The 19,753-nt window shown below is 44.1% G+C and overlaps 1 protein-coding gene across 1 annotated transcript; it reads left to right on the forward strand.

The window, feature by feature from the left end:
- The first annotated feature begins 4,904 nt into the window (after positions 1-4,904).
- Positions 4,905-19,682, forward strand: LOC112222380 (sodium-dependent lysophosphatidylcholine symporter 1). Its single transcript, XM_024385168.2, has 14 exons — positions 4,905-5,172; positions 5,281-5,400; positions 6,238-6,362; positions 6,615-6,747; positions 10,159-10,237; positions 13,461-13,624; positions 13,965-14,055; positions 14,170-14,291; positions 14,416-14,499; positions 14,601-14,684; positions 14,790-14,902; positions 17,853-17,996; positions 18,497-18,673; positions 19,110-19,682. Exons 1-14 carry the CDS (start codon positions 5,086-5,088, stop codon positions 19,150-19,152), a joined length of 1,566 nt encoding a protein of 521 aa, XP_024240936.1. The 5' UTR covers positions 4,905-5,085; the 3' UTR covers positions 19,153-19,682.
- Positions 19,683-19,753: the final 71 nt, after the last annotated feature.

Genomic DNA, 19,753 nt, shown 5'->3' on the forward strand with positions numbered 1-19,753 from the left:
TCGCCATTTCCCACTAACCTCTTACCACACTTCTGCAATAGCAAAACAAGTTTTAACGATATCAAACAACTCTCCCTTCACCAAAACTCACTGGCTGGAGGCGGGATTTACAACGAGTATGCTAAAGAGAATGTCTCTGACTGGATAGAAAGTTAGGGGTGGTTGACTGATGAGCTGTCGGACATTCTATCTAAAGGGACAAACTAGGGGTGCATGGGAAAAATACTAAATCTAAAAAATCTGGCCTTTTCTACACTTTGCATCCACTATGAAGGAAGTTAAGAGGTAGCTTCGCAGGCCAATGCTAACTAGTGTTAGCGCAATTACTGGAAGTCTGTGGTATTTACTAGCATGCTAGCAGTTACCATAGATGTCTAATAGTATATACCATAGATGTCCAGTCATTCCTTTAATTCTAGTTAGCATTGGCTCACAAAGCAAACCTCTTAACTTCCTTCATACTGGATGCAAAGTGTAGAAAAGGCCAGAACTTCAAACTCAGTATTTTTTTCCCCGATGCATCCTTCGCTTGTCCAACTTTCTTCATACTGCACGGAGAGACAACAATTGTATCCACCAGTTCATCTGACTCAGGTGAAGTGGATACAGGGCATTCATTGCCAAAAATCCAAAAGTTGTATACCTTTAAAAGCTAGATTGTTTTCCTATCAAACCAATGATTGAACAAAAACTCACTTTTGTACTCTTAGACACTGGGTTTTAGTGGCAGGTTGGTCTCACACTACTACGCAGTCTTGGACAGAAGAACGGAGCAGTTGGAACGATTGGGCACATTTACATTTGAGTTATTTAGTAGATGCTCTTATCCAGAACAATTAGGGTTAAGTGCCTTGCTCAACATATTTTTCACCAATCAGCTCAGGGATTTGGCTACCTGCCCACCTCTGGAAAACAAATTCACTACATTATTGTTTGGTGTAATACAGAATTCCTAGTCTTGTTTTTTCCTATTATGAAGAGTCAAGGAACATTCTGTATGATTTAGCTGATTATAGATTACCACAGTATGAGTCATAATACCCATAAAACCTAGCGGCCAAACAGGGAAATGGTTCCAATTATTTTTCCACCATTAATTTTTCCTATAAGGGATTTTGGAAACATGTCAAATAAGGGCTGCGTTCAGTGTAGGTTTACCCTGGTGTGACATTTCGATTACCGTGTCAATCTCTCTAGGACAAGGTGACTTTTATCAATATATTCGCCTGTATTTACCCCCCCAACATGCTAATTAGCTGCTAATGTGGCTATCATACAGAACTACAAATGCCATGAAGATCTGGACGAGGCTGACGAATTGAAGCAAAGGTAATAATATCTGGATAGATCTATCTAATGTTAACTAAATGTAGTAATTCACAAGTTGGCTGAATTTCAAATCAAATCAAATCAAATCAAATGTATTTATATAGCCCTTCGTACATCAGCTGATATCTCAAAGTGCTGTACAGAAACCCAGCCTAAAACCCCAAACAGCAAGCAAGCATATACTTCCGGCGCCGGCAGAGAGCGTTCCTAGGAAACTATGCAGTTTTTTGTTTTTTTTTACGTGTTATTTCTTACACTAGTACCCCAGGTCATCTTAGGTTTCTTTACATACAGCCGACAAGAACTACTGAATATAAGATCAGCGTCAACTCACCATCAGTACGACCAAGAATATGTTTTTCGCGACGCGGATCCTGTGTTCTGCCTTACAACCAGTGTAACCGAGTGGATCACATGCAGCGACCAAAAAAAAAACGACTCAGAAAAAGAGGGAAACGAAGCGGTCTTCTGGTCAGACTCCGGAGACGGGCACATCGTGCACCACTCCCTAGCATTCTTCTTGCCAATGTCCAGTCTCTTGACAACAAGGTTGATGAAATCCGAGCAAGGGTAGCATTCCAGAGGGACATCAGAGCCTGTAACGTTCTCTGCTTCACGGAAACATGGCTCACTGGAGAGACGCAATCCGAAGCGGTGCAGCCAGTGGGTTTCTCCACGCATCGCGCCGACAGAAACAAACATCTTTCTGGTAAGAAGAGGGGCGGGGCGTATGTCTTATGGCCAACGTGACATGGTGTGATGAAAGAAACATACAGGAACTCAAATCCTTCTGTTCACCTGATTTAGAATTCCTCACAATCAAATGTAGACCGCATTATCTACCAAGAGAATTCTCTTCGATTATAATCACAGCCGTATATATCCCCCAAGCAGACACATCGATGGCTCTGAACGAACTTTATTTAACTCTCTGCAAACTGGAAACGATTTATCCGGAGGCTGCATTCATTGTAGCTGGGGATTTTAACAAGGCTAATCTGAAAACAAGACTCCCTAAATTTTATCAGCATATCGATTGCGCAACCAGGGGTGGAAAGACCTTGGATCATTGTTACTCTAACTTCCGCGACGCATATAAGGCCCTGCCCCGCCCCCTTTCGGAAAAGCTGACCACGACTCCATTTTGTTGATCCCTGCCTACAGACAGAAACTAAAACAAGAAGCTCCCACGCTGAGGTCTGTCCAACGCTGGTCCGACCAAGCTGACTCCACACTCCAAGACTGCTTCCATCACGTGGACTGGGAGATGTTTCGTATTGCGTCAGACAACAACATTGACGAATACGCTGATACGGTGTGCGAGTTCATTAGAACGTGCGTTGAAGATGTCGTTCCCATAGCAACGATTAAAACATTCCCTAACCAGAAACCGTGGATTGATGGCAGCATTCGTGTGAAACTGAAGGCACGAACCACTGCTTTTAATCAGGGCAAGGTGTCTGGTAACATGGCTGAATACAAACAGTGCAGCTATTCCCTCCGCAAGGCTATCAAACAAGCTAAGCGCCAGTACAGAGACAAAGTAGAATCTCAATTCAACGGCTCAGACACAAGAGGTATGTGGCAGGGTCTACAGGCCGCCCCCAGGTGGTGAGGGTAGGCAACAACATCTCCTCCCCGCTGATCCTCAACACTGGGGCCCCACAAGGGTGCGTTCTGAGCCCTCTCCTGTACTCCCTGTTCACCCACGACTGCGTGGCCATGCACGCCTCCAACTCAATCATCAAGTTTGCGGACGACACAACAGTGGTAGGCTTGATTACCAACAACGACGAGACGGCCTACAGGGAGGAGGTGAGGGCCCTCGGAGTGTGGTGTCAGGAAAATAACCTCACACTCAACGTCAACAAAACTAAGGAGATGATTGTGGACTTCAGGAAACAGCAGAGGGAACACCCCCATCCACATCGATGGAACAGTAGTGGAGAGGGTAGCAAGTTTTAAGTTCCTCGGCATACACATCACAGACAAACTGAATTGGTCCACTCACACAGACAGCATCGTGAGGAAGGCGCAGCAGCGCCTCTTCAACCTCAGGAGGCTGAAGAAATTCGGCTTGTCACCAAAAGCACTCACAAACTTCTACAGATGCACAATCGAGAGCATCCTGGCGGGCTGTATCACCGCCTGGTATGGCAACTGCACCGCCCTCAACCGTAAGGCTCTCCAGAGGGTAGTGAGGTCTGCACAACGCATCACCGGGGGCAAACTACCTGCCCTCCAGGACACCTACACCACCCGATGCTACAGGAAGGCCATAAAGATCATCAAGGACATCAACCACCCGAGCCACTGCCTGTTCACCCCGCTGCCATCCAGAAGGCGAGGTCAGTACAGGTGCATCAAAGCTGGGACCGAGAGACTGAAAAACAGCTTCTATCTCAAGGCCATCAGACTGTTAAACAGCCACCACTAACATTGAGTGGCTACTGCCAACACACTGTCAATGACACTGACTCTACTCCAGCCACTTTAATCATGGGAATCGATGGGAAATGATGTAAATATATCACAAGCCACTTTAAACAATGCTACCTTATATAATGTTACTTACCCTACATTGTTCATCTCATATGCATACGTTGATACTGTACTCTATATCATCGACTGCATCCTTATGTAATACATGTATCACTAGCCACTTTAACTATGCCACTTGGTTTACATACTTATCTCATATGTATATACTGTACTCGATATCATCTACTGTATCTTGCCTATGCTGCTCTGTACCATCACTCATTCATATATCCTTATGTACATATTCTTTATCCCCTTACACTGTGTATGACAGTAGTTTTTTTTTGGAATTGTTAGTTAGATTACTTGCTCGTTATTACTGCATTGTCGGAACTAGAAGCACAAGCATTTCGCTACACTCGCATTAACATCTGCTAACCATGTGTATGTGACAAATAAAATTTGATTTGATTTGATTTGATTAGAAGCACGGTGGCTAGGAAAAACTCCCTAGAAAGGCCAAAACCTAGGAAGAAATCTAGAGAGGAACCAGGCTATGTGGGGTGGCCAGTCCTCTTCTGGCTGTGCCGGGTGGAGATTATAACAGAACATGGCCAAGATGTTCAAATGTTCATAAATGACCAGCATGGTCGAATAATAATAAGGCAGAACAGTTGAAACTGGAGCAGCAGCACAGTCAGGTGGAAGTTGAAACTGGAGCAGCAGCATGGCCAGGTGGACTGGGGACAGCAAGGAGTCATCATGTCAGGTAGTCCTGGGGCATGGTCCTAGGGCTCAGGTCAGTTGAAACTGGAACGAATGATGAAAAAACAATTGGTACCATTTCCCTGTTTTGACCGCTAGGTTTTGTGGGTATTATGACATCACCACTTTGGGGCTCTATTTCTAATAGATATGGGCCACTTAAATATGGAATGATGTTTGTCTATCAGTACATTATAGTGCTATTTCTGTAGGGTAAGCCCATTAAAACGTTTATTATTTTAATTTTAGTTGTATGCAACTTTTGTACTCCAGCCATAGTAATCGGAACCTTCTGGTGGTGTTGTCATCTCAACAAGGAGTGGTTACTGGTGGTTTCACAATATTCCGAAAGACAAAGCATCAATACCCTGTGTTGAATATCACCGCAAAATGCGAACCGGCTTTAAACCGATGCGAGCATTCGCCACTCACTCTATTGAAGTTCAAATCGCTTACTAATAATACCATACCACGTAAAATTATAGTTATTTTTAAGTTGTGAACGAGAGAATGGCACATACCACGGGTATCAGTGATGGGTCACCCTATGAGGACAAAAATGAGTTGGCTACAACGAAGGATGGAAACGCAACACGGGTAATATTATTTTGCCCGTTATTTTGTAACCTTTCTCAATTTGTATCCACCGAACTTCGGACTAATGTGAATTGAGCAGGCTAAATAAACCATGTAATATTCTTGCAGAAAACCAGAGGCATTCCTTTCTCCAGGAAGATAAGTTATGCAGTTGGTGGCATGCCCTATCAGATGACGGCCAACGCAAAGGGATTCTTCTTGCAGATTTTCCTGCTGGATGTTGTACAGGTCAGTGCTGGGGGTCGGATGAGGTCTGCCTGGAAGACACTGCCGTTTAACCTCAACTATTGATCTGAGATGGAATTTTGTAGAAAATATCTACTTCCCCCGCCCACCCATATTAATAATGAGGATTATAATGTCAGTATAATCAATAAGGATGGTAGTAATATATTGATGTTTTTTTTTCTTCTGAAGACTATTCCAAGTTGACTGGAATAGTGTCCTCAGTTCAATTCTTATAGCATGTTTTGTAATGCCTGTAGCATGTGTGTGGTGGAGTTTTACATGTGTGTGGTGGAGTTGTACATGTGTGTGGTGGGAATGTAAATATTTGTATTATTACTGTAACTCTCATCCCTTCTCCAAAGAAAGTTGTTTTTATAATGCAGAAAATGATCAACTAATTCTGCCTCGAACATCATGGCTGAAGTTTAGTTATTGGCATCAAATGCACTTTGTTGAGTTGTTTAACAAAAGTTATTTCGTAACTTCCCCATTATGTGTGGCCTTGGCTATAAACCCCTCATTAGTACCTCCTAGAAATTCAATGTAAGATTCTACTACTTTAGGCCGACTATACCAACCAAACAGCACCGTATATGATGGTAATAGCATAGTGTGTATTTTAGATTCTGCTTTTGTTATATATATTTATTGGTGTGGTATTGCACTCAGCCCTCATCCCATGATGCAACAGAGCAGCCACCCTCTGTAATTTAACAACACTGTCAACTCTATTACTTTAGTTAGTGAGTTCTATTAACACCAGGCAGAGGCTCATTTCTTAACAACCCCACCACCTCCACCACTACCCAGTAATGATTCTTTATACTGCACCTCTAGATGGGGGCCTTCTATGCATCTCTCATCCTCTTCCTTGGCCGGGCATGGGATGCCATCACTGACCCTCTGGTGGGATATATGGTCATCAAGAGTGGTAGGACACGCATCGGCAAACTCATTCCCTGGTTAGTGACTTCAGAAGAGCAACGCCCTTAATATCTGCAGCCCCCCGCACCTCTTATTCAGAGGTGTTGTGTTAAATGCGGAAGACACATTTCAGTTGAATGCATTCAGTTGTACAACTGACTAGGTAACCTTTCTTTCTCTGCACACCACATCACTGATTTAGGATACATTCTGATGATAAAACACGATAAAACTGCCCATGATTTCACCATTCAAGTAATGTGCAATATTCCCTCCCTTCCACCCCTCAGGATCGTATTCTCCATGCCTCTGGGCGTCCTGGCCTACATCATGATGTGGTTCACACCTCAGGAGTCCATGTCTCCCTCCTCCAGTTTCTTCTGGTTCTTCATCTGGAGCTGCCTCTTTGATGCCTTCATGACTGTAAGCTCAAATCAAATGAAATGTTATTTTGTCACATGCTTCGTAAACAACAGGTGTAGACTAAGTGAAATGCCTACTTACGGGCCCTTCCCAACGATGCAAAGGAGTAAAAAAAAGAAATAATAGAACTTTTTTAAAAATATAACACAAGAAATAAATACACAATGAGGAACAATAACTTAGCTACATACACAGGGTACCAGTACTGAGTTGATGTGCAGGGGTACCAGTACTGAGTTGATGTGCAGGGGTACCAGTACTGAGTTGATGTGCAGGGGTACCAGTACTGAGTTGATGTGCAGGGGTACCAGTACTGAGTTGATGTGCAGGGGTATAAGGTCATTGAGGTAGATATGTACATATAAAGTGCATTTGGAAAGTATTTAGACCCGCTGGACTTTTTCCACATTTTGTTACGTTATAGCCTTATTCTAAAATGGATTAAATAAAATGTAAAAATCCTCTACAATCTACACAAAATACCCCATAATGACCAAGTGAAAACAGATTTTGAGATTTTTGCAAATGTTATATGTAACAACTGAAAAAAATTATTTACATAAGTGTTCAGACCCTTTGCAATGACACTCGAAAATGAGCTCAGGTGCACCCTGTTTCCATTGATCATCCTTGAGAAGTCCACTTGGAGTCCACTTGTGGTAAATTCAATTTGATTGGACATGATTTGGAAAGGCACACACCTGTCTATATACAGTGGCTTGCAAAGTATTCACCCCCTTGGCATTTTTCCTATTTTGTTGCCTTACAACCTGGAATTAAAATAGATTTTTTGGGGGGGTTAGTATCATTTAATTTACACAACATGCCTACCACTTCGAAGATGCTAAATATTTTTTATATTTTGAAACAAACAAGAAGTAAGACAAAAAAACAGAACTTGAGCTTGCATAACTATTCACCCCCACCAAAGTCAATACTTTGTAGAGCCACCTTTTACAGCAATTACAGCTGCAAGTCTCTTGGGGTATGTCTCTATAAGCTTGGCACATCTAGCCACTGGGATTTTTGCCCATTCTTCAAGGCAAAACTGGTCCAGCTCCTTCAAGTTGGATGGGTTCCACTGGTGTACAGCAATCTTTAAGTCATACCACATATTTTCAATTAAATTGAGGTCTGGGCTTTGACAAGGCCATTCTAAAGACATTTAAATGTTTCCCCTTAAACCACTCAAGTATTGCTTTTGCAGTATGCGTAGGGTCATTGTCCTGCTGGAAGGTCCGTCCCAGTCTCAAATCTCTGGAAGACTGAACCAGGTTTCCTTCAAGAATTTCCCTTTATTTATCACTAACCATCATTCCTTCAATTCTGACCAGTTTCCCTGCCGATGGAAAAACATCCCCACAACATGAAGCTGCCACCGCCATGCTTTACTGTGGGGATGGTGTTCTTGGGGTGATGAGAGGTGTTTGTTTTGCACCTGACATTGTGTTTTCCTTGATGGCCAAAAAGCTACATTTTAGTCTCCTCTGACCAGAGTACCTTCTTCCATATGTTTGGGGACTCTCCCAGATGCCTTTTGGCGAACACCAAACGTGTTTGCTTATTTTTTTCTTTAAGCAATGGCTTTTTTCTGGACACTTCCGTAAAGCCCAGCTCTGTGGAGTGTATGGCTTAAAGTGGTCCTATGGACAGATACTCCAATCTCTGCTGTTGAGCTTTGCAGCTCCTTCAGGGTTATCTTTGGTCTCTTTGTTGCCTCTCTGATTAATGCTCTCCTTGCCTGGTCCGTGAGAATTGGTGGACGGCCTCTCTTGGCAGGTTTGTTGTGGTGCCATATTCTTTCTATTTTTTAAATAATGGATTTAATGGTGCTCCGTGGGATGTTCAAAATTTCTGATATTTTTTTTATAACCCAACCCTGATCTGTACTACTCCACAACTTTGTCCCTGACCCTGACCAAGTTATTTTTTTCACTTCACCAATTTGGACTATTTTGTGTATGTCCATTACCTGAAATCCAAATAAAAATCCATTTAAATTACAGATTGTAATGTAACAAAATAGGAGAAACGCCAAGAGGTGATTAAAACTTTTGCAAGGCGCTGTAAGGTCCCACAGTTGACAGTGCATGTCGGAGCAAAAACCAAGCCATGAGGTCGACGGTATTGTCCGTAGACCTCTGAGACAGGATTGTGTCGAGGCACAGATCTAGGGAAGGTTACCAAACATTTCTGCAGCATTGAAGCGCCCCAAGAACATGGTGGCCTCCATTATTCTTAAATGGAATTAGTTTGGAACCTCCAAAACTCTTCCTAGAGCTGGCTGTCCGGCCTAAATAAGCAGTCGGGGGAGAAGGGCCTTGGTCAGGGAGGTGACCAAGAATCCGATGGTCCCTCTGACAGAGCTCTACAGTTCCTCTGTGGAGATGGGAGAACCTTCTAGAAGGACAACAATCTCTGGAGCACTCCACCAATCAAGCCTTTATAGTAGAGTGGCCAGACGGAAGCCACTCCTCAGTGAAAGGTACATGACAGCCCACTTGGAGTTTGCCAAAAGGCACCTAAAGACTCTCAGACCATGGGAAACAAGATTCTCTGGTCTGATGAAACCAAGATTGAACTCTTTGGCCTGAATGCCAAGTGTCACATCTGGTGGAAACCTGGCACCTCCCTACAGTGAAGCATGGTGGTGGCAGCATCATGCTGTGGGGATGTTTTTCAGCTACAGGGACTGAAAGACTAGTCAGGATTGAGGCAAAGATGAACGGAGCAATGTACAGAGCGATTCTTGATGAAAACCTGCTCAGAACCTCCGACTGGGGCCAAAGTTCACCTTCCAACAGGAAAATGACCCGAAGCACACAGCCAAGACGATGCAGGAGTGGCTTCGGAACAAGTTTCTGAATGTCCTTGAGTGGCACATCCAGAGCCCGGACTTGAGCCCAATAGAACATCTCTGGAGAGACCTGAAAATAGCTGTGCAACACTCCCCAACCAACCTGACTGAGCTTGAGAGGATCTGCAGAGAAGAATGGGTGAAACTCCTCAAATACAGGTGTGCCAAGCTTGTAGTGTCGGGTGCCAAGCAGTTTCCATAACAAGCGGTGATTACAGCCAAATACTCTACTGTTCTTTGTGCATTGTTCCTGTGGTTAAAGTCCATCTCTTCCCTCTCCAGTGCTATCATGTCCCCTACTCTTCACTCAACATGTTCCTGTGGTTAAAGTCCATCTCTTCCCTCTCCAGTGCTATCATGTCCCCTACTCTTCACTCAACATGTTCCTGTGGTTAAAGTCCATCTCTTCCCTCTCCAGTGCTATCATGTCCCCTACTCTTCACTCAACATGTTCCTGTGGTTAAAGTCCATCTCTTCCCTCTCCAGTGCTATCATGTCCCCTACTCTTCACTCAACATGTTCCTGTGGTTAATGTCCATCTCTTCCCTCTCCAGTGCTATCATGTCCCCTACTCTTCACTCAACATGTTCCTGGGGGGTGACCAGAAGGACAGAGACTCTGCCACCGGCTACAGTAAGGCATCCTCTGGAGTTAAATCACTCATCAGATATTGTTTCAGGTTTCCCTTGGAAACTATGATTTCATTTAATTTTAGCAGAACTTCCCGGATTAAATTATTAGTAAACACATTCTTATGATAATGATGATGGTACAACCATCACTGAAACTCTTAATGTTCTCCGTTTTTGTGATGTAGCCTATGTAGTGGTTATCACTATTATTATTATTTGTATAGAGACGTAGGCAGGCCAGACAGGATGTCAGTTTCATGCCTGACTGTTGAGGGTTTGGTTTCCTGGCAGTGACTGACTCTGTTTGCTGTGGATGGGGTGTTGGCTGAAAGCAAGCTAAAGTTAACAGGTCAAGGATCAGAGACACAGACACATTTCCTGAACTTCAGTGTAAACAAAAGAAAAGATGCCTAATTTAAGAAGTGTTGTGTGCATTAGAGATAATATAAATACTGGCTTGGTTTCAGTCTATGGACAGTATGCCTTGAATGGCAATTCTGCCACTTTTCAACCTCATATTCATTATCTCCAGCACCAAACCAGTGTCTGAAAACAGCAGTGTTTCTAAATTCAGCAAAAAAAGAAACGTCCCTTTTTCAGGACCCTGTCTTTCAACGATAATTCATACATATCCAGAAAACTTCACAGATCTTCATTGTAAAGGGTTTAAATTTTTAAGCCACTAACAGCTTACAGACGGTAGGCAATTAAGGTCAAAGTTATGAAGATTTCGGACACTAAAGAGGCCTTTCTATTGACTCTGAAAAACACCAAAAGAAAGATGCCCAGGGTTCCTGCTCATCTGTTTGAATGTGCCTTAGGCATGCTGCAAGGAGGCACAAGGACTGCAGATGTCACCGAGTGGCGCATCGGTCTAATGCACTGCATCTCAGTGTCACAACAGTACCTGGTTAAAATCCAGGCTGCATTAAATCCGGCTGTGATTAGGAGTCCCATAGGACGACGCACAATCATCCCAGCATCATCTGGGTTTGGCAGGGGTAGACCGTCATTGTAAATAAGAATTTGTTCTTAACTGACTTGCCTAGTTAAATGAAAGGTTCTACTTAAAATAATAATAATAACTAAATAAATAAAAGGATGTCAAGCTGTGGTACCGTGACCCGGATCTACAGTTGAGCTCACTGGGGTCGCTGTTGACTATGTTTGAGGGGTGGATGGAGCACATAGGGATGTGTGAAACTCCTTAGCCTGAAGTTTCGTGCTTGCTTCACCTCATTAGCTAGCTTTTGAGGTGGCACGATCGTCTAAGACGCTTGAGGGAGGACGATCGTGTGTGTTTGTGAGGCAGAGCGGCAGGTAGCCTAGTGGTTCGAGCGTTGGGACTAGTAACCACGTGCTTTTGCCTTTACGAAGTCGAGCAAAAATAATATGCCTACACATTTTAGGCTGGCATATTTTAGACTGGCGTTATTGCATGCTAATTGTTTCTGATTAGTGATAGATGAGCAAATACATAAACTAGAGCGACTTTAATTTGATTTATTTAACCTTTATTTTAACTAGGCAAGTCAGTTCAGAACAAATTCTTATTTACAATGAAGGCCTACCAGAAGGCAAAAGGCCTCCTGCGGGGACCGGGGCAGGGATATAAAATGATAGGACAAAACACACATCACGACAAGAGACACTACATAAAGAGAGACCTAAGACAACAACATAGCATGGTAGCAACACATCATGGCAGCAGCACAACATGGTAGCAAAACAACATGGTAGCAGCACAAAACATGTAATAAACATTATTGGGGCGCAGACAACAGCACAAAATGCTAGGAGGTAGAGACAACAATACATCACGCGAAACAGCCACAACTGTCAGTAAGAGTGTTCATGACTGAGTCTCTGAATGAAGAGATGGAGATAAAACTGTCCAGTTGGATTGTTTTTTTTTTTGCAGCTCGTTCCAGTCGCTAGCTGCAGCGAACTGAAAAGAGGAGCGACCCAGGGATGTGTGTGCTTTGGGGAAAGAAATCAATTAACCAAATCCTCTCTATACAGACGGAGATTCGGTGAAACAAAATCACAGTCAGTGAAGTCGAAGGCTTTTGGTCGGGAGTAAGCTAAGGCTATTAAGGGACTGCGAAATAATCCACTTGTTAAACTACATAACATGCTGGTAAAATGTTGTAATAAATGAGCCAACTAGACGAGATGATCATGAGCAGCACTCACCTCAATTTAGCTAACATTTCCCCAGCCTAATTGTAGCCTAACCAATATACAAACGGAGATTCGGTGAAAATGTTGATTGATTTATCAGGATGAGACCCCACAGAAATGTCTCAAAGCAGCATGCTGGCGCTGTCCTAATAAAAACGCTGCATAAATGTTCTTGACCACACAAGGGAATACCTTTACAACGATTGCTGCCTCAGCATTGCGGCAAAATGTTATGCTAAGCCTTAGGCCAAAGTTTATCGAAATGATTAGTTATGCAGAAATAAATGTTTTGACATTGATACCGGTAATACCTTTCAGATATAAGGAAGATGCTGGATAATAGTTGACGGTATGGTGAAGTTGGTGGGAAAAACGTTTTAGTATTGTAACGACCCTGGGTTTATAAGCGGAAATCGACCCTGTCGCACGAGGATTCTTTTTGCGGCACAGTCGATAGCACGCCGGACCTCGGGCTCCAAGGTCGAGGGTTCGAGACCTGCTCCCTGCTGTTTCATTACAGTATGAAAGGGATAATAGTATTTGAAAATCACTGTTTTTAAAACGTTTAAACTTTTGATGTTATCAGGTAGAACTATATACTTTTTCTTCTACAAAATGTAGAAATGGACCGTTTTCACATATGTTGACACTGGTATTGTGCTATAGGTAAAGAAGTGGTGGAGTTGCCTCATACAGTAATATTGTTTTTAAAAAGAGCATCTTTGGTTTTAACCCCCAAAACACCTGAGGTCAAATGTTTTTCATCTCCATTTCCTCTTCACTGTTCTCCATGTCAGTGTTTCCCAAACTTTTCTCTGTTACTGTACCACCAAGTACATTTTGCTCTGCCCAGAGTACCCTTGAGGTACCCCCTTCATGTGCCTTTTACCAGTTAACCTATGGTCTCATGAGTCTTCTCAAGTACCCCCTGTGGATAGGCCAGGTACTCCAAGGGTTCCTAGTACCCCTGGTTGGTTAATTCCATGTCAATATTTTCATTGTATATGTCTCCATCCTCTTCAATAGTTCTTTTCCCTCAGGAATGGGGATGGAGGTGTTTGCAACACTGGCGGGTGCAACCATTCAGGGTCAGATTGTGGGGGTGTACCATGCTAAGAGTGCACAAGTCTGCAGCCAGCTGAACTACAGCGAGGCCTCCCTCCGTAACGTCTCCTCGCCCCTCACTGATACCCTTCAGAACACGGTTTGGTCCATCATATCCATAACCCCCACCGTCTTTCTCTTCTCGCTCTTACAATAACCACTATCACACTCTTCTGTAACCGAGAAGACAACTTTGCATCACTTCCTCTCTGCAATATGTCAAATGTGTGAACTAGAATTTGCCTGTACTGTAGAAATTCAGCAATAGCATTGCAGTTATAGGTTCTTCCCTATTTGTGGTCATTACAGGAAGTATAATCTTGTCTTGTCTGAACTGACAAGTATTTTTTTGACGTTTTCCCCTGAGCTTGTTGTTGTGTGTCTTAGTACAGATACGCTGATTTAATATTCATTTAGTTATTTTTCTGTCTTGGCTTCAGAGGAGAGCTTACGTGCTTGCTGCTTTAGTTTTGGGAGGAATCTATTTCCTGTGTTGTGTTGTGCTCTTCCTGGGTGTGAAGGAGCAGTTGGGTGAGTATGGTTTCTTAGGTGCTTCTGTTGTATGTAGATTAATTATTATTTTTTGACTGGGGTACGAGAGACATCAGGCTATTTATTGATGATTTGTTTCACTTTCCACCCCAGCTCCTCTCAGTACCCTGGACCGTATCCGTATGCCCTACCTGGCAGGTATGAAGATGGTGGTGGGACACACCCCTTACGTGAAACTCGTATTCGGGTTTCTCTTTGCCTCGCTTGCCTTCCAGGTGAGGGTCGCCCTAGGGTCTGGACTGTGTGTTTTGTGTGTATGATGATGATGATGATGATCATGGAGATGTTAATGACTTTTAAATTATTCTCTTTCTTTCCTGTCGCGGCGACATTACCCAGATGGCTCAAGGAAACTTTGCCCTTTTCTGTACCCATGCTGCAGGTCTGGGGGCCTACTTCCAACACCTCGTCCTTATCCTGCTAGTGAGTAAAGTAACCACGCTTGACACTCATTCAGAGCAGGTTCATGCATTGATTTAGGTAACAAGAGTGTCTTTTTTTGTTGTATGTGTGTCCTTGTCTAGACAGCTGCCACATTGTCCATCCCTCTGTGGCAGACATTGCTTTTGAGACTGGGGAAGAAGACGACGCTGTACATAGGACTCTGTGTAAGTTCCCTTTTACAAGAACGTGGTTATGTATATGTTTCACCTGATCCTTAACATTTCTGAACTTCCTTCATCACTCTGTCTGTTGTTTCTCCTTTTTTTCAGATGTATGCACCAGCCCTTGTGATCATTGCGTCCATACAGAGCAACCTGCCTGTCTTCATCATTATGTCCATCATATCTGGGTCTAGTCTATCGGCACTCTACCTGCTGCCCTGGTGAGAGTTTGTGTTTGTACACATACAATGCCTTCTGACAGTATTCAGACCCCTTGACTTTTTCCACATTTTGTTACGTTACAGCCTTATTCTAAAATTGATTAAATTGTTTGTTTTTTCTCTTTCCCTCATCAGTCTACACACAATACACCATAATGACAAAGCAAAAACAGGTTTTTAGAAATATTTGCAAATTTACGAAAAATGTCAAACTGAAATATCACATTTACATAAGTATTCAGACCCTTTACTCAGTACTTTGTTGAAGCACCTTTGGCAACAATTTACAGCCTTGAATTTTCTTGGGTATGACGCTACAACCTTGTCAAGGGGTCTGAATACTTTCCAGATGCAATGTAGGTCAAAACACAATAAATGTGATGACTAAAGTGATGATAGTATTAACAAGCATTAGAGGTACAGTACCAATACATGTTCAATGGTGTAGGGCTCCCGAGTGGTGCAGCGGTCTAAGGCACTACATCTCTGTGCTAGAGGGGTTACTACAGACCCTGGTTCGATTCCAGGCTGTTTCACAACCGGCCGTGATTGGGAGTCCCATAGGGTTTGGCCGGGGAAGGCCGTCATTGCAAATAAGAATTTGTTGGTGCCTCCCGAGTGGCGCAGTGGTCTAAGGCACTGCATCGCTAGCTTTGCCACTAGTCCAGTAGCTCTGTAGCAGCCGGCCGCGACCCGGAGACCCATTTGGCCCAGCGTCGCCTGGGTTAGGGGAGGGTTTGGCCGGCAGGGATGTCCTTGTCTCATCGCGCCCTAGCGACTCCTGTGGCGGGCCGGGCGCAATGCAAGTTGGCACGGTCGCCAGGTGCACAGTGTTTCCTCCGACGCATTGGTGTGTCTGGCTTCCGGGTTAAGCGGGCATTGTGTCAAGAAGCAGAAGCTTGGTTTGGTTGTGTTTTGGAGGATGCATGGCTCTCGACATTTGCCTCTCCCGAGTCCGTACGGGAGTTGCAGCGATGAGTCATAACTGTAACCACAAAATTGGGGAGAAAAATGGGTAAATGTAAAAAAAATGTAAATAAAATACTATAAAAAAATAATAACTAGTTCTTAACTAACTTGCCTAGTTAAATAAAGGTTAAATAAAACACACCGACATGTTGTAGCATACTGTAACTAGTCCAGGCCTCCAACCACACCACACGGTCACACCTGATTACTCATAGCACTAACCCTGGCGGCTCGCCCCCCCCACCCTCATTATGTTGGTGCCAGAAATGAGTAAAACACCCTCCTACTGTTTCACCCATAATAATGTCATGTTATATGAATATGCACGATACTGTTTTGACTTTCTCTGTCTCATTAAGGAGCCACAACTTGCATTTGTCCTCAGAACTATGTTCTGACCTCTTGATTTCATCACAATGATAGGCAACTTCTAGAGCAGGGTCTACTACCTCAGTTCCAAGGGGTTCATGTTTTGGTTTTTGACCTGATTTGGCGTCACACTTTTACCCCCATCCCTAGGGCCTGATTGGTGTCACACTTTTACCCCCATCCCTAGCAAACACAGCTGATGTAAAACTAATTGTATTTTTAACTGAAGATCATAATTGGGTGATTATTGGAGTAAGGTGTGTTAGCTTGGGGATGGGGCAAAACTGTGACACCAGTCAGGCCCCCGAGGACTGGAGCTGCCCAGGACTGCCCTAGCACTACACAACTGATTCAAATCATCATTAACCTTTGTTGATTTGAAACAGTGGTGTAGTGTCAGGGCAGAAACCAAAATGTGCACCCCTAGGGGTCCCGAGGACTGAGTTCAGGAAACAGTGCTCTAGAGTATCTTGAAAGCCACTATATAAACAGTTAGGTCAGTATAGCCTATCATAATGGCCCTGTCTCCCTGGTAACTGGACTGGGGCTTCCCTCCCACACACTCTGGACTGGGGCATCCCTCCCACACACTCTGGACTGGGGCTTCCCTCCCACACACTCTGGACTGGGGCATCCCTCCCACACACTCTGGACTGGGGCTTCCCTCCCACACTCTGGACTGGGGCTGGACTGGGGCTTCCCTCCCACACACTCTGGACTGGGGCATCCCTCCCACACACTCTGGACTGGGGCTTCCCTCCCACACACTCTGGACTGGGGCATCCCTCCCACACTCTCTGGACTGGGGCTTCCCTACCACACACTCTGGACTGGGGCTTCCCTCCCACACACTCTGGACTGGGGCTTCCCTCCCACACACTCTGGACTGGGGCTTCCCTCCCACACACTCTGGACTGGGGCTTCCCTCCCACACACTCTGGACTGGGGCTTCCCTCCCACACACTCTGGACTGGGGCACTTCTCTCCCACACACTCTGGACTGGGGCACTTCTCTCCCACACACTCTGGACTGGGGCACTTCCCTCCCACACACTCTGGACTGGGGCACTTCCCTCCCACACACTCTGGACTGGGGCTTCCCTCCCACACACTCTGGACTGGGGCACACTCTGGACTGGGGCACTTCTCTCCCACACACTCTGGACTGGGGCACTTCTCTCCCACACACTCTGGACTGGGGCACTTCCTCCCTGGACTGGGGCTTCCCTCCCACACACTCTGGACTGGGGCACTTCTCTCCCACACACTCTGGACTGGGGCACTTCCCTCCCACACACTCTGGACTGGGGCACTTCCCTCCCACACACTCTGGACTGGGGCTTCCCTCCCACACACTCTGAGATTCTTATTGTTCCACAGCTATTGGAGACCACACTCTTAAAGACTTGAGTCATGAGGAAAGTTAAGAAATGGTCTGCAGTGCTCTCTGAGCTGAGAAACATCTGTGTTTTACTACAACTATTAAATCATCTACTAAAGGAAGGAAGGAAGGAAGGAAGAAGAAGTGGACAGTAATAAATGTGTTATTTATTTAGTGAAATAGTCTACAATGTATTCTCACACAGTACCTTGTCATCCTGTCTGTGTGCAGGTCTATGTTGCCGGATGTAGTTGATGACTTCAAGGTGAAGAATCCCACCAGTACAGACCTAGAGCCCATGTTTTACTCCTGCTATGTTTTCTTCAACAAGTTTGGAGGGGGGATGTCTGTGGGCATCTCCACTCTGGCATTACAGTGAGTTCCACCTGCAGGGATTGGAGACTACAATCCTAAGTATTGGTACAAATAGAATTTGAATCATGTATGGATTTATTTTACATCAACATGACTCTTCATTTGGGTGCTGTTTAGACCGTTGTCATGTCTCTAAACAGCACCCAAATGAAGAGTCATGTTGATGTAAAATAATTCCATACATGATTCAAATTCTATTTGCCTAGTGGTTAGAGCGTTGGACTAGTAACCGGAAGGTTGCGAGTTCAAACCCCCGAGCTGACATGTCGTTCTGCCCCTGAACAGGCAATTAACCCACTGTTCCCAGGCCGTCATTGAAAATAAGAATGTGTTCTTAACTGACTTGCCTGGTTAAATAAAGATTTAAAAAATATTTTAAAAAATCTATATTTATACCAATGCTTGGATTCTATCTGTAGTGCGGTGGGACTTTCAGAAGCGTTTCCCCTCTTCGGTAATTGCTTGTCTACCGAGTGTAACCCTCCTCTCCCCACCTTCAGCTTTGCAGGGTATAAGCCTGGGGCCTGCAGGCAGAACCCAGCTGTGATCACAGCGTTGCGGGTCCTGTTCGCCCCTGTGCCTGTCGTCCTCCTCCTCATTGGTCTGGGGCTGTTTTATTTCTACCCCATCAATGAGGAGCGGCGCGGCCAGATCCAACAGGAACTACAGAAAGCAGAGTGAGTTTCCATCCTGTTGATAGTCCCAATACCCTACAGTGGATCTACATTACTTGGATTAATTGGTTGAACTGATTGTATGCTAGACTGACATCTAGTGGTAGATCACTGTAGCTGTCTAGTTTTTGTTTTTCTCGCAAATCAAATAAAAGTTTATTGGGCACGTGCACATGGTACAGCCATTTGCTTACTTGCTAATGCTCCTCAGCAATGACAAATACAAGAGTACCAAAATAACAAGTAGTAAATAAAAGTAGATTAAAAAAAAGTAATACAAATAGTAATATGAAAATAATGTACATAATAGAATCTACAGTATGATTTTATAAAAAATATAATTAATTATTATTATTATTATTATTTTAGGAAGACATGTAAGCTTTCCTGATAATTCTATGACATTGTTTCACTTGCAAAGCCATTTTGTTCTTTACAGGAAAGTGGATGGAAACCAAGAAATGGAGGCAGTGGGATTGTAGACTCCGCTCAGACACAGCCAGCCTGTCTAGCTGGAAACTTCCATCTGTCAGTGTCTTTTGTCTGACATGGTGCATGACTGTTCACACCTCATCTGACACCATGCTAGGACACTGCTTCCTATTTCACTGAAGACGATTGTCATGGTCACAGGCCGAAACACAGACACGTGACTCAGCCTGTGTATTGTATCTTTGCATGTGTGTGTGTGTTCTTATCCAACCATTGCAATCACTTTTGTGTACAACAGTGGTTCCCAACCTTTCTCTGTTAATGTACCACCAACTGAATTTTTCTCTGCCCAGAGTACCCCTGACGTACCCCCTCATGTGCGTTTTACCAGTAAGCCTATGGTCTTATGGATCTTCTCACGTACCCCCTGTAGGTAGACCAGGTACCCCCTGTGGATAGGGCAGGTACCACCAGGGGTCTTAGTAGCTCTGGTTGGGAACCACTGGTGTCCAGTACTGTTCACTGGATGCAAGGACCTCAGAGTAATATGTTTGTAATAAACCACTTATATTCAAAGGGATCAAGATCGACATTTTATTTGAAGTATTTTAACCTAGTATACAGTAGGCCTAAATTCTACTCTAGTCTGGG

This window comes from Oncorhynchus tshawytscha, linkage group LG22 (assembly GCF_018296145.1).
Source record: "Oncorhynchus tshawytscha isolate Ot180627B linkage group LG22, Otsh_v2.0, whole genome shotgun sequence".
Classification (NCBI taxonomy): Eukaryota; Metazoa; Chordata; class Actinopteri; order Salmoniformes; family Salmonidae; genus Oncorhynchus; species Oncorhynchus tshawytscha.